This window comes from Nicotiana tabacum, chromosome 24, assembly GCF_000715075.1.
Source record: "Nicotiana tabacum cultivar K326 chromosome 24, ASM71507v2, whole genome shotgun sequence".
Classification (NCBI taxonomy): Eukaryota; Viridiplantae; Streptophyta; class Magnoliopsida; order Solanales; family Solanaceae; genus Nicotiana; species Nicotiana tabacum.
Window position 1 is genome coordinate 63,333,860 of NC_134103.1, and position 13,541 is coordinate 63,347,400.

A 13,541-nucleotide genomic window follows, 5' to 3' on the forward strand; every position below is an offset into this window, starting at 1 on the left:
AATCTATCAAAAATCGCCTCTATTTAAGCTCCAATTTGTTAAAAATGGCGAATGGGACGAATGCCCTCTTTTATAATTCTACCCAGGCAGCCCTCGATCTATGGCCTCGATCCTCGGCCTCGATCCTCAGCCTCGATCTTGGGAGCTCGATTTTGGGTCTCAATCTTGGGCCTCGATTTTGGGCCAGAATTTCCAGCATAGTGAATGAGACGAATGTCCTCTTTTATAATTCTGCCCAGGTAGCCCTCGATCCTCGGCCTCGATCTTGGGAGCTCGATTTTGTGCCAGAATTTCCAGCATAAAGGAAAAATTGCAGCAGCTGTTTTAAGTCCAACTTTTGATCTGTTAACCATCCAAAACTCACCTGAGGCCCTCGGGACCTCAACCAAATATACCAGCAAGTCCTAAAACATCATACACACTTATTTGAAATCTCAAATCACATAAAACGACGCTAAAACCACGAATTATGCTCCCATTCAAGCTTAATGAAACTTAAAATTTTCAACTTCTACATTCGATGTCGAGACCTATCAAATCAACTCCGATTGACCTCAAATTTTACACACAAGTCATAAATGACATAACGAAATTTTCGGAATTGGATTCTGACTCCGGTATCAAAAAATCAACTCCTCGGTCAAACTACCAAACTTAAATTTTTGTTTCTAGCCATTTCAAGCCTAATTTAACTACGGACTTCAAAATAAAATTCCGAACACGCTTCTAAGTCCAAAATCACTATATGGAGCTGTTGGAATCATCAAATTTCTATTCCGGGGTCATTTTCACATAATTAGACATCCAGTCACTATTTGAACTTAAACATTTTAATTTTTCATCAAAATTCCATATCTCGGGCTAGGGACCTCGGAATTTGATTCCGGGCATACACCCAAATCCCAAAATCACGATACAGACCTACCGAAACTGTCAAAATACTGATCCGAGTCTGTTTTTTCAAAATATTAACCAAAGTTAACCCAATTTAGTTTTAAAACTCTAATTCACATTTTAATCCATTTTTCACATAAAAACTTTTCATAAAATTTTACGGATTGCGCACGCAAGTCGATGAATGATAAATAGTACTTTTCGAGGTCTTAGAATACATCATTAATTATTAAATTTAAAGATGATATTTTTGGGTCATCACAAATATATTTTGCCCCGAAGTTGAGTCTAAAGTCTTTACACTAAGGGGACGTTTGGTAGCCGGTTAGAAAGGAGTTATCCATTTATTAAAAATAGGATAATTTTATACATTGTTTGGTTAAAAGAAGGGGAAAAAATAATTGCCACATAGAATCTAGCATAAGTTATACAATATTTTATTATTTTTTCCTCTTTTTCACATAAAATGTAGCATTGCTAATACAATGTTTGGTTCATGTTTTTCTTTTTCGCATAACTAATATATGTATAAGTTATGAGGGAATTTATGTATTATTTATGCAGGGTAGAAGGTGGAATAACTTATACATGTATTAGTAATACTTGTATTAAAACACAAAATGACAAAAATACCCTTTATTCAAACTTATATATTTTTGTTTAAAAATATATATTTAAACTATACTAACAATTTTAATAAAATAAAGTAAGCTAATAATAAATAACACCCACATTATATTTATATTATTAATCCCCGCATAACTAATCCCAACATAACTCAACCTTGCATAACTTATCCATGCATAACTAATACATGCATTGCTTATTCCTGCATAACTAATACATACATAACTAATACCTGCATAACTCTAACCGGCAACCAAACGACCTCTAACACAGCAAAATATTGTATAGCATCAGGTTGTTTAAAATCCAACTACTAATAAGTATGGAGAGGTAGCCTGAAAAATAAGATAAACAACATATTACTAATTACATTGAAAATGTCAAAATTATCGGTGTATATAACTTAAATCAGAGGTATTTTCCTTATTGCCTTCTTTTACTTTTTTTGCTTTACTATATGGTTGGTTAATTGCCGTCAAATTTCCCCAAGAAGATTTGCAAACATTAAACATTATCCTATTTCAACTCGGAAACCAAATTAGCTCAGGTAATTAGATTTTTTTTTATAAACTTTCCCAGCTGTCTGGGGAGTTGTATTAATTGGAAGAAGTGTACAAGAGGGGGACTAGACCTTACCTCCAAAAATACAACAATAGGATAAAAACTTTATCCTACAAAAATTGGGGTAGTGGTGGACAAGAATAACCATACCCTGCGAATCGATAATGTGATTTAGCTAACAAAAAAATTGGCCTTGTCGAACCTTGATCTTAAGCTTGGCATCTGTCATTTATCCAATTGGTAAAATCCTATGGCTCATCTGGGAAGTTGCATAGCAGAGAGATATAGAGAAGCTTCGTTACCTTTACTTGCATGCTTTGCTAAGTAATCTGCCACATAATTGGCCTACCTAAAGCAGTGGGTGAACTTGACATTAGTATGTTTCAACTTTTGTGAAGTTACATCAACTATACTCTTCATTTTGTAGTTGTTGGTAGTCTCTTTTTTGAGCATTCTTATAACAATTAGAGAATCTATATCCAAAGCAAAGTTCGTGTATCCATTATGCAGGTACCAATTGACACCAAACTCGGCAGCTAAAGCTTCAGAGACATTGTTACTGCTACAGGTGATTGGGCAGGAGAAGGCCATGATACATTCCCCACTTTCATCTCCTAGAATACCCCCTATTCCGGCCTTGCCGGTTTGAATTATATAACTACCATCCGTGTTCAATTTGAGAGTACCTGTTTCAGGTTTTTGCCAAACAACAATACACTTTGGGATAGGCTGCATTCTCATCATTTTATCACACAGGTTGATCCATGGTAATATCAGGTTGCAATTAGGGAACTCCTTATTGATAGCTAGTTGTACAGTCAAACTAATTTGTTGTTTCATTCTGAAAAGCTTAAACCTTTTTTGATCACCATACTTGCAAGCACAATTTTCCTTCCAAATCTCCCAGCAAATTATAATTGGAAGTGCCTGAAAAATAAATTTATGAATTGTATTAGTAGCTTTACATTGCCACCATGAGTTTAGAAGATACCTTATAGGCCAGTTGTGATGCTTGATACCCAGTGGAGCTCCGAAAAAATTCCAAATATAATTTGCAGCACTCCCTTCTATAAAGACATGTTGCATAGTGTCGACTTTGTAGTTGATACAACAATTATATCTAGATATTGTGTTTATCCCAAATTTGTTCATGGTTTTCATCAAAAGGAAGTTTCTTGTTCCACAGTCTCCATGAAAGAAAGGAAATTTTAAAAGGAATACTAGTATGCCACACATTGTTAAGCAGATGATCCTTTGGTCTTCTGATCCTATTCATATGCCAAGCTAAGGAGTTAGAATATCTTCCATCTTCAGTCAAATTCCAAATAATATGATCATTCTCATCTGGATTTCCTATGATAATGCTTCTAATATGGTGGATGTCACTAGGGGAAGTAACTTCGCTAAGCTTTTGGATATTCCAATGCCCATTGGTGATGAAGTTGCTAACCATAACTTTAGTACTTTTTCTCACTTTTGAATTGATTGGCTGAATCATTCCTTTTCATATCCAATTATCAAATCAAAAACTATTGTTACCTGAATTAATCTGCCAGACCATGTTGGTTTATGCCTTCTTTCTGGACTGCAGTTATCATTTCCATTGGTGAGAATCATCAGAGGTCCACACTTTGGTGCTAGGATGAGCCCTGATACAATATTTATTTCTAAGAAAGTCTGACCATAAAGATGGAGTGGCTCTGAATCTCCACCATCTCTTGGTGGCCAGTGAATCACTGATTTCCTCCATGCTTCTAATCCCAATTCCTCCTTATTCCTTAGGGAAACATATTTTCTTCCATGCACTCCAATGATACTTATTGTGCTCACCATTAGACCCCCAGAAGAAGTTAGCAAAATGTCTCTCTAGTTGTTTCAGAGTGCCCTTAGGGGGATCCATAGCAGAGATAGTATAGGTAGGAAGGGACTGAAGCACATGCTTGATAAGAATAATTTTACCTCCATGAGATAACATTTTACCATGCCATCCATTGAGTCTCTGAACTACCTTGTTAACCATATCATCAAAATATTGAATTTTCTTTCTTCCCACATATAAAGGGCATCCAAGATAGGTGAAGGGAAACTGTTTATCCAACACACCAGTGCAGACTCTGATTCTATTGATTATGGTGGCACTGATTTTAGGAGAAGTGAGAAAAAAGATTTTGTTCTTGTTAACTTTTTGCCCAGAGTTAAGTTCATAATTCTTGATTGACTTCATGATGAGATTGATAGAACTACTCTTGCCACTACTGAAAATTACAATATCATCTACATAGGCTAAGTGATTGATTTGAAGACCATTTTGTGGTATCGAGAAAGGTATAAAATTGTCATTAAGAAGCAATTCATTAAGGGACCGGGAAAGAACATCAGCAACAATGATAAATAAGGAGGATCCCCCTGTTTAAGCCCTTGTGAGGAGGTGAAGAAACCATTTCTCGAGCCATTAATATTGACTGAATACCATACCCCACAGATGAGATTGTAAATTAAATCCATCCAAGGCTCAGAGAATCCATATTTTCTTAGAATAACTGTGACAAAAGGCCAAGACATCTGATCATAAGCCTTGGCCATATCAAGTTTAATCACTATATTGTCCCCTTTGTTCGGCTAATTAATGCTATGAATTATTTTTTGGGCCAATAAAACATTCTCTGTGATAAGTCTATCTTTGACAAACCCACTTTGGCATTTAGAAATCAATTTGGGTAATAGGGGATTGAGTCTAAGAGAAATGACTTTACATAAAATCTTGTTGGTGAAGTTGGATAGACTAATTGGCCTAAATTCAGAGAAAGTAGTAGGGGCATTTACTTTGGGAATTAAGTCAAGACAAGTATGTGAGAAGAATTTGGTAAGGTTGTTACCATTTAAAAAATACAGGACATAATCCAAGATATCAGTTTTGATGATGCTCCAACATTTTTGAAAGAAGGTACCATTATATCCATCCGTACATGTTGTACACGAAGCACTAAGAGTAAAGACAACTTCTTTTACTTCTTCTTCATTGGGCAAAGTTGTCAGCATATCATTGTCTTCTTCAGAAATGCTACTAGGAATGCAATCTAAGATGGTGGGGTTAAGAATACACTTAGGAAGATTAAACATTGATTCAAAATGCTTCACTGCAGCTCTGGATATCTTATCATTCCCTTTGATCCATCTTCCTCTATCATTCTTAATTCTATTCAGCTGAACTTTTCTCCTCTTCTCTCTAAGCAAATAATGAAAGTACTTAGAGTTACTATCACCCCTTTTATACCATTTGATATGAGATTTCTGTTTAAGCATAGATTCTTGCATGCTAAACCATTTGATGTATTCTGCATGAACTTTGTTAAACTCTTCTCTAGTTTGATCTGAAGCGTTGGTTAAGTCCATAACTTCCATTTCTTGAACCTTTTCCTCCCATTTGATCACTTCATCATTAATATCTCCAACTCATTTCTGGACCAATGACTAAGTTTTGTTTTGAGATTTTTGAGCTTAGTTTGGAGCCTCCACATTGGATTAACATTAACCTGAACCTCCCAAACTTGTTTTACCACATAAAAGAAGTCATATTGATCTGTGCAGCAATTAAGAAATCTAAAGTAATTGAATGCAGGTTGATTAGTGTCCCAATATTTCATGAGGAGAGGTCTATGATTAGACCCTGTTCTGACAAGATGTCTTATGGAGCAATTCTGAAATTTTTGATTCCAACTATCATTTGTAAGAACCTTGTCCAGACTTTTCCATATTCTCTTACTAGGTCTCCTATTGTTACACCATGTAAATTTGGGACCAGAGAAATCAGTGTCAGTGACCCCACAAGTATCCATACAGTTGATAAAATCAAAACTTCTATGGATTCTGTGTGGTTTACCTCTAACTTTTTCACTGATATCTGAAATGATGTTGAAATCCCCACTGATACACCATGGAGCATTAATGTTATAGCTTAAGCATTCTAAGTTGTCCCAAAGAACCATTCTTTCTGCAGAAGTGCATTTAGCATAAATAGATGTGATAAATACCCCATTGTCGTCAATTCCATTGTCAAACTGAATAGTAACATGTTGCTCCTCACTAGCACAAATAGTGGCATTTAGGTTGCTACTCCAAAAATACCAAATTTTGCCGTTATCATTAGAGATGCAGTTATGAAAGCCCAAGAACTTCCTGTAGCCATCAAGTTTGTGCTTATTCACAAAAGGTTCAAAGACAGCAACGAATTGTACTTTGTTGATGCAAATAAGATGATATAATCTGTGGATTGCTTTTTGGATCTAACTCCCCTTATATTCCAAAAGATTGCACTAATCATTAGAACAATTGAGGGTAATTATTTTTTTGTTTCCTTTTCACAGAGTGTGTAGTTCTTGCTTTGCTCCTTTTTCCTATCTTTTTGGTTCTACTTCTTCCTCTGCCACTAGGTAAATCTTTATCAGTGTGATTTTCATCCTCTTGTATAACTTCTTTGTGTTTTTCTGATGTGACTTCAGGAGGATCCTTTGTAGGATTGTTTGGGATCTGGTTACCTTCTATGTTCTGCGCGGCATTCTCACTATTTCCCATGGAGTTGGATTATGTAACTTCTTTAGGGATATTGGTGTATGAAGCATCCCTATTAGTGATGGTGTTATCTTCTTTGTTTTCCATTCTATTGCCAATCATCTAATTATTTTCTATCGCATCCTTTATGGCATTGCTACTAGATTCCTCCTCTTCTGTGCATATATTCCTCTCATTTTCTTTATCTTGTTCAGTGCTGTCAACATTAGTAGGTGATGTGTTGTTCTTCCCTTTAAAATTATTCAAGGTGTCAGAAGTACTTTCCTTATCTAGTTGACTTTCGACGGGCTGCAAATCTTCATCAATTCTGGAATCATTGTTGTTCTGTTGGATCAATGAGTGACTTTGTTGTGTCCTTTTCTTGGTTGCTCCTTGTGATGTTACAGGTTTAAATATCACTTTGTTTTCTTTTTCGGTATCCTCTTGGTTTTGGTCTTCATATCCTTTTTCTTGTGAGTAACTGCAACAACTATTTGTCCCTCTTCTCATTGACTGTGGCTTGGTCTCCCTGTTTCTCTTCAATAACTTTTTGAGCATTCTTTTCCTTAATGCCCTGAAGAATCTTGGCAAGAGTTTGTTCCTTCTCTTCAGTCTTTTGTTGATTTTTTCCCGGATTTTTGCATGTTGTTTGTTGTGTCTCCTTTCCCCTTTCAATCTGATTAGAGTTAGTATCCTTGTCGTTCGTGATATTTTTTCCTTTGTTATTTTCATCTCCATCCTACTAGCTTTATAGCTTTCCTACATTGCAAAATTGAGTGCCCTAGCAGCTTACAATGTCGACAGTACTTGGGAACATTTTCATACTCCAGTTTTTGGGTAAAACCTTTCAGCGGATTGGTATCATATTCCAGTTTAGGTTTAGTAAGGTCAGGTAATTAAACTTCAAATCAAGGATTCATACTCAAGTCTTGGCGAAAAGCAAGAAATAAAGAATGGGATGATCTTTAGTATATTCTTCATTTATTTTACACCAGTTTTTGTCAATACGAGGAAGTGGAATACTGGACCAAGATCTTACCGCTTCTTAGGTTAATGGACTCAATTCATCATGTACACTAGAGGGGGAAGTGCACAGATAGCCGCTGATTAGAGATGTCTTTATTTTTTAGCCACTGTTTTAAATGTATTTACTCTTTAGCCAGTGATTAATAAATTTTTACCCGTCGGACAAAACACCCCTGTGCTAGACATATGTGTTGTGTAAATATTAAGGACATTATGTCCTTAACTTCATGAATGTTGTATAAATATTTAGGACAAAGTGCCACGTATTTGCAACTTCTGCTGCTAAACTTTAGGACACCATGTCCTTAACTTCATATGTGCAGTGTAAATGTTAAGGACATGGTGTCCTTAACTTCATATGTGCAATGTAAATGTTAAGGACATAATATCATTAACTTGTATTTGCAACTTTTGTTGTTAAACTTTAGGACATCATGTCCTTAACTTCATGTGTGCATTGTAAATGTTAAGGACATGGTGTCCTTAACTTCATGTATGCAATGTAAATGTTAAAGACATAATGTATTTAACTTGTATTTGCACCTCCTGTTGTTAAACTTTAGGACATCATGTCCTTAACTTCATATGTGCAGTGTAAATGTTAAGGACGTGGTGTCCTTAACTTCTTGTGTTCATTGTAAATGTTAAGGACATAGTGTCCTTAACTTCATGAGTGATGTGTAAATATTAAGGACAAAGTGTCCTATATTTGCACCTTCTGCTGATAAACTTTAGGACATCACGTCCTTAACTTCATATGTGCAGTGTAAATGTTAAGGACGTGGTGTCCTTAACTTCATGTGTGTAATGTAAATGTTAAGGACAGAATATCATTAACTTGTATTTGCAACTTCTGTTGTTAAACTTTAGGACATCATGTCCTTAACTTCATATGTATACTTCATATGTGCAATGTGAATGTTAAGGACGCAGTGTCCTTAACTTCATGTGTTCATTGTAAATGTTAAGGACATAGTGTCCTTAACTTCATGACATGTTGTGTAAATGTTAAGGACATGATGTCCTTAACTTCATGTGTGCAATGTAAATGTTAAGGACATAATAACATTAACTTGTATTTGCAACTTCTGTTGTTAAACTTTAGGACATCATGTCCTTAACTTCATATGTGCAATATAAATATTAAGGACATGGTGTCCTTAACTTCATATGTGCAGTGTAAATGTTAAGGACATGGTGTCCTTAACTTCATGTGTGCAATGTAAATGTTAAGGACATAATATCATTAACTTGTATTTGCAACTTCTGTTGTTAAACTTTAGGACATCATGTCCTTAACTTCATATGTGCATTGTAAATGTTAAGGACATGGTGTCCTTAATATTTTACACATCAATCATGAAGTTTAAGGACATCATGTCCTTAATATTTACACATCACTCATAAAGAAAGGGTAAAAAAGATTTTTCGTATTAATTTTAATAGAGTAGTGCTATTTTTGCTCAACATTAAAAGCACTGGCTAAAATATAAATACCACTTAAAAAAGTGGCTATACCACGTCATTTCTACTACACTAGAAGATGGGCATACAGTTAACTACCCATAATAGGAGGAATAAATAACCTAAAAAAAAATAAAACAGTACTACTAGGATAAATATCCTCTATAGTGGTTAAATCGTTGAGTTATTAGCAGCTGCTATGCTATCAGGAGAAGCACATCAGCGTTACAACATAAAAGCCTAAATTCATTACACAAATTTTCCAAGAAGCTCAAGATAGTGATACCTTCCATCATATGATATTTACTCAAGATTCAATAGTGGATACAACAACTGTACAAAGACCAAAAGGTAACTTGTTTGGTTGGAAAAGGAAAAAGTTTTCTGAAAGAGAGAAATGCTTACATGTTTTTCATTGTCCATTATGTAGCTCATCAAGAAAATGGCTGGCATATAAACCTGTTACTTTTTTGGTAGACAAAAGAATAGTTTAGCGACCAAAAACCATTTCAGTGCTCCTCATTCTACCAGTGCCTAAAAGTGAGAATCTATCATGGAACACATTAATGCGTCCAAAAGCATAAGTTCCGGGAGGGCACTCGAGAGCTGCTTCAAGGATCCGATGATGTACGCCATGGGAGTCAACCGAATGTCCACCTTTATGGTCATGTCCAGCAAGACAGACCTTCACACAATTGTAGCCATGTATCACAGCCATCACTTCATCATAATTCCACAATAATGCTGCAAAAGATGATGCTGCAGGATCTAAAGGCAGATGGCAACACACTATTACATTTTGATTCAAATTTGTTGCTTCCTCAAGGACATTATCTAGCCATTTCAACTGTTCTTTCCCAACACCTCCGTTGAACATGAGAAACCTCCTCTCACATCCCACTAGTCCATCCGGATTGTTTTTGTCTGAATTCGGGTTTTTTTCCTGAAGAATTTTAAGGGCCTCCAATGTATTTGGGTGATCCTTTGCCCAACCAATGCCACTAATATCGTAACCATCAAGGATAACAAATCTGTATTCTGGAATTGGAGAAAATTCAAAATAGGCATGATAATCAGGGCTAGGAACTCTCAGTAAAGGAAGCAACTTCTCCCGAGGGAGATTGTAAAGGCAGTGATTTCCAATCAAGTGATAAACAGGGCCATTGAACTTATCAAATTCGTTAACCATCTTCTTTACAGTGATCATTGACTGCTCCTTGGGACAAAAACCATCAACTATGTCTCCACAATTAATCACAAATTTAGGCTTTTCTTGATTCCATTCCTCAACTGCCTTCTGTAAGACGCAAACACTGTGCCGGTAATACCTAGGGACACCAAGGAATGAGCGGCCATCAGGTATATCAGCATACTGGACATCTGATATGACCCCAAATGAGAGAAGTGGTTGCTTCTCCTCTGAACACACAAGACCATTTGCCGATCCCATTGCCTACCACCCTATTAATTAGTAAGGATCAATTGACCATTAAGTAATAAGCTGAAAGTAAAGTAACACACTCTCGAAGAACAGCACGAGAGATACGGTTTGATAAATGCCAAACAATAGGGAACTTATGTAATTAGTGCAATACAAATAGTTCTCTACTTAAGGACAAATGTAATTGAGAAAGCAAAAGGCAACTAACAAACATATAAAATAACATAATGATAAATTCGGGAGAGAGATCCAAACAACTTATTTGACTAAGTAGCAATGTTCATGATCCAAAGACATTACATACAGAAAGAAGGAATCAATCACTGTTACTCTTTTGAGATCAGTAAAAAAAATCCAATTCTGCAGGGCTTTGCAGAAATCTTATTCTAAATGTCAGGCAGTGCCATAACCATTTCACCTTCAGTTTGGTCCACATGATGAACTCCCTCCACTGGTAGATAGTTCTTCCAATCTTTACCTATCTTTACTAGTTCAGCCGCTCTATTAGAAGCCAAAGCGGTCATTCAAAACTTAACTTTGTCGTTATAAAGAAAACTGGAGATGGATTGTGGAGTTTGTTTCTATGCTTGTGTGAGTGTGTGTTCCTACAACGCAATTGCTTCATGCAACAAAATAAGGTTTGCCGATGTAGACTCCGTGAATTCATAATGGTCTTCAAAATCCCACCTCCCTCCGATGAGAAAGAAGATAAAGACTCCTTGATTTCTTTCTCAATATCTTAATTCCATGAAAACCATACTTAATTCCGCTCAGCTATGGATACCCATCTTTCAATGCAATTCCAAATGGCAGGCAGGAAGAATTTAAGGGGAAAAAACAAAAATATACCATTCATATGGTTTCTTTATAGGCAATTTAGAAGTTTGGTTGACCTAAATTAACAGTGAGAAGCAGTCAAGTCAACAGCTACGGCACCAGGATGGGTAACAACAACAACCCAGTAAAATCCCACAGTCAAGTCAACAGCTACGGCACCAGGATGGGTAACAACAACCCAGTAAAAACCCACATGTGGGGTCTGGGGAAGGTAATTTACACCTACCCGATGGGACAGAGAAACTGTTTCCGATGGACCCTCGGTTCAAGAAGACGGTGCACCAGGATGGGTGATTTGTTAAATTGATTATGGAGCATTCTTATTAGAATCTTTAGCCAAGCTTTAACAAGTATTCCTTATCTGAATTATAAGGAATCAAGATGACATTTATAGAAGCGAACTTGAGGGTGCTTTCTTCAATTTGTTTCCTTTACTCTGTCCTATTTTTTTTTGGTTCAATCAACTATGCTTTAATTCAAAATTCAAAATTTAGTGTTAAGAGGATTCATCATTAGACTATTGTACATTGGAATTTTCCTCCTTTATTTGAACTTGAGACTGGCTATACATTGTGAAACTTACTTTGGCAGAGTAACTAGTTCCCCTTTAAGATTTAGGTCTATTTTTGTTATATCAATATATCTCATCTAAAACCAATTTTCGAAAGTTTCCACAAACTGTTACTATAGTTTCTAATGGGAAGGGAAAGATAACAAGATACGCAAACTTTGGCAGCAACAATATCAAAAGGCATACATATTGTACATCTGATGAGCATGCATATAAAGATATATAAGTTTTTTTTCTTTACCAATCAACAATGTTCAGCAGCAAAAGTTGATCTTTATCCAAGACATTACATGGGTTTAATCAAAGTCAGAATCTTTATAAATAATTTGGCCGTTTGCAATGAAATCAAACGAGGTCATGGAATCGAGATGATGAATAATTGTAAGATGAGGGCAGAAAGAGGAATTTACGTACCCGAATTGCCTGTTTCGATCAAAATGTGTACAAGGAAACCTTAACTACCGCAACAACGTAGGCCTTATGGACAAAAAGGTGGTCGCTATAACTTAATTGTTCCGAAAGTATAAATAATTAGGACCTAAGGTTAGAACAAGAAGAACAATTTTTAGAAAAACTTGGATTCTAGTAATTTCTAAAGGACGACCTTCCTTCTTGTTTTCAGTTTCTTTTTTAATTTAACTTCTAGTCACTAATAATGTAAAAAAAATTATTTATGTGATTAGATTACCTAAAAAAACTAATTAGGCAATTGTTAATATGAAATAGGAATTGGTAACTAGAAAGGTACGATACCCTATTTATTATTTATATTGTACCGAGTATAAATGACCGCTAACTAGCGTGATTTTTTTTAATGTATTTAACAAAAAAGCAAGAAAAATTTACTGAAAAAAGTCCTATGAAACACAAACTCATGATTGTGCAATTCAATTTGTGATAGCACAATTAACCATTAGGGATAACATAAACAGAAGTCTTTTTTTCCTTAAGTATATATGTGGCACTCAAATTTAAATTATGATATATAGTCATTGGGTTTTAAAGACTAAAAGCATATTCTATATATATGCTTTGATACTATAATTTGTGTTATAATCTTTTTACCAATGAACTATCTTCCTCAAGACAAGGGCGTCTTGCGCATATTAAACTTTATAAGGTTAGTTATAAATTAACTTGCAATATGAATGTCTTATCATAACAAGTTGGAAGTCATATATATATATATATATATATATATATATATATATATATATAAGAGAAAGTAAACATTGGGGGTAGAAATAAAATATTGTAAAACTAACCATTTTGATTGGTACCTTTGTCTTCTATTTACCCCAAGAAGAAGAAATAAAATTTGTTATTGTGTAGTTCTCTTATTTCACCTTTAATTTCCGTTATTTATAACACGTACGTTATTAGCACGGTTGTCTACATTTATTTTAATTTGTCACCTCTCATTTTCTTAAGGTATGTGCAATATGATGTTAAAGTTCAATTTGCTACTTTAAATATTGTCCCTTCTATTCTTTTGTTGTGTCATGTTATCTGACTAGATGAAAGTGATAATGTAAGTTTTACCTCTGCGGCCCCTATATGCTTAATTAAACA

At 35.2% G+C, this 13,541-nt stretch overlaps 1 protein-coding gene across 2 annotated transcripts; it reads right to left on the reverse strand.

The window, feature by feature from the left end:
- Window positions 1–9,130: 9,130 nt before the first annotated feature.
- LOC107821971 (manganese-dependent ADP-ribose/CDP-alcohol diphosphatase-like) lies at window positions 9,131–12,534 on the reverse strand. 2 transcript variants are annotated; one of them, XM_016648463.2, is made up of 2 exons: window positions 12,384–12,534; window positions 9,131–10,581 (listed from the first exon to the last, which is right to left on the reverse strand). In XM_016648463.2, exon 2 carries the CDS (start codon window positions 10,568–10,570, stop codon window positions 9,611–9,613), a length of 960 nt encoding a protein of 319 aa, XP_016503949.2. In that variant the 5' UTR covers window positions 10,571–10,581; window positions 12,384–12,534; the 3' UTR covers window positions 9,131–9,610. The 2 variants fall into 2 exon arrangements, with proteins under 2 accessions (XP_016503949.2, XP_016503950.2); XM_016648464.2 differs by lacking the exon at window positions 12,384–12,534 and adding an exon at window positions 12,211–12,345.
- Window positions 12,535–13,541: the final 1,007 nt, after the last annotated feature.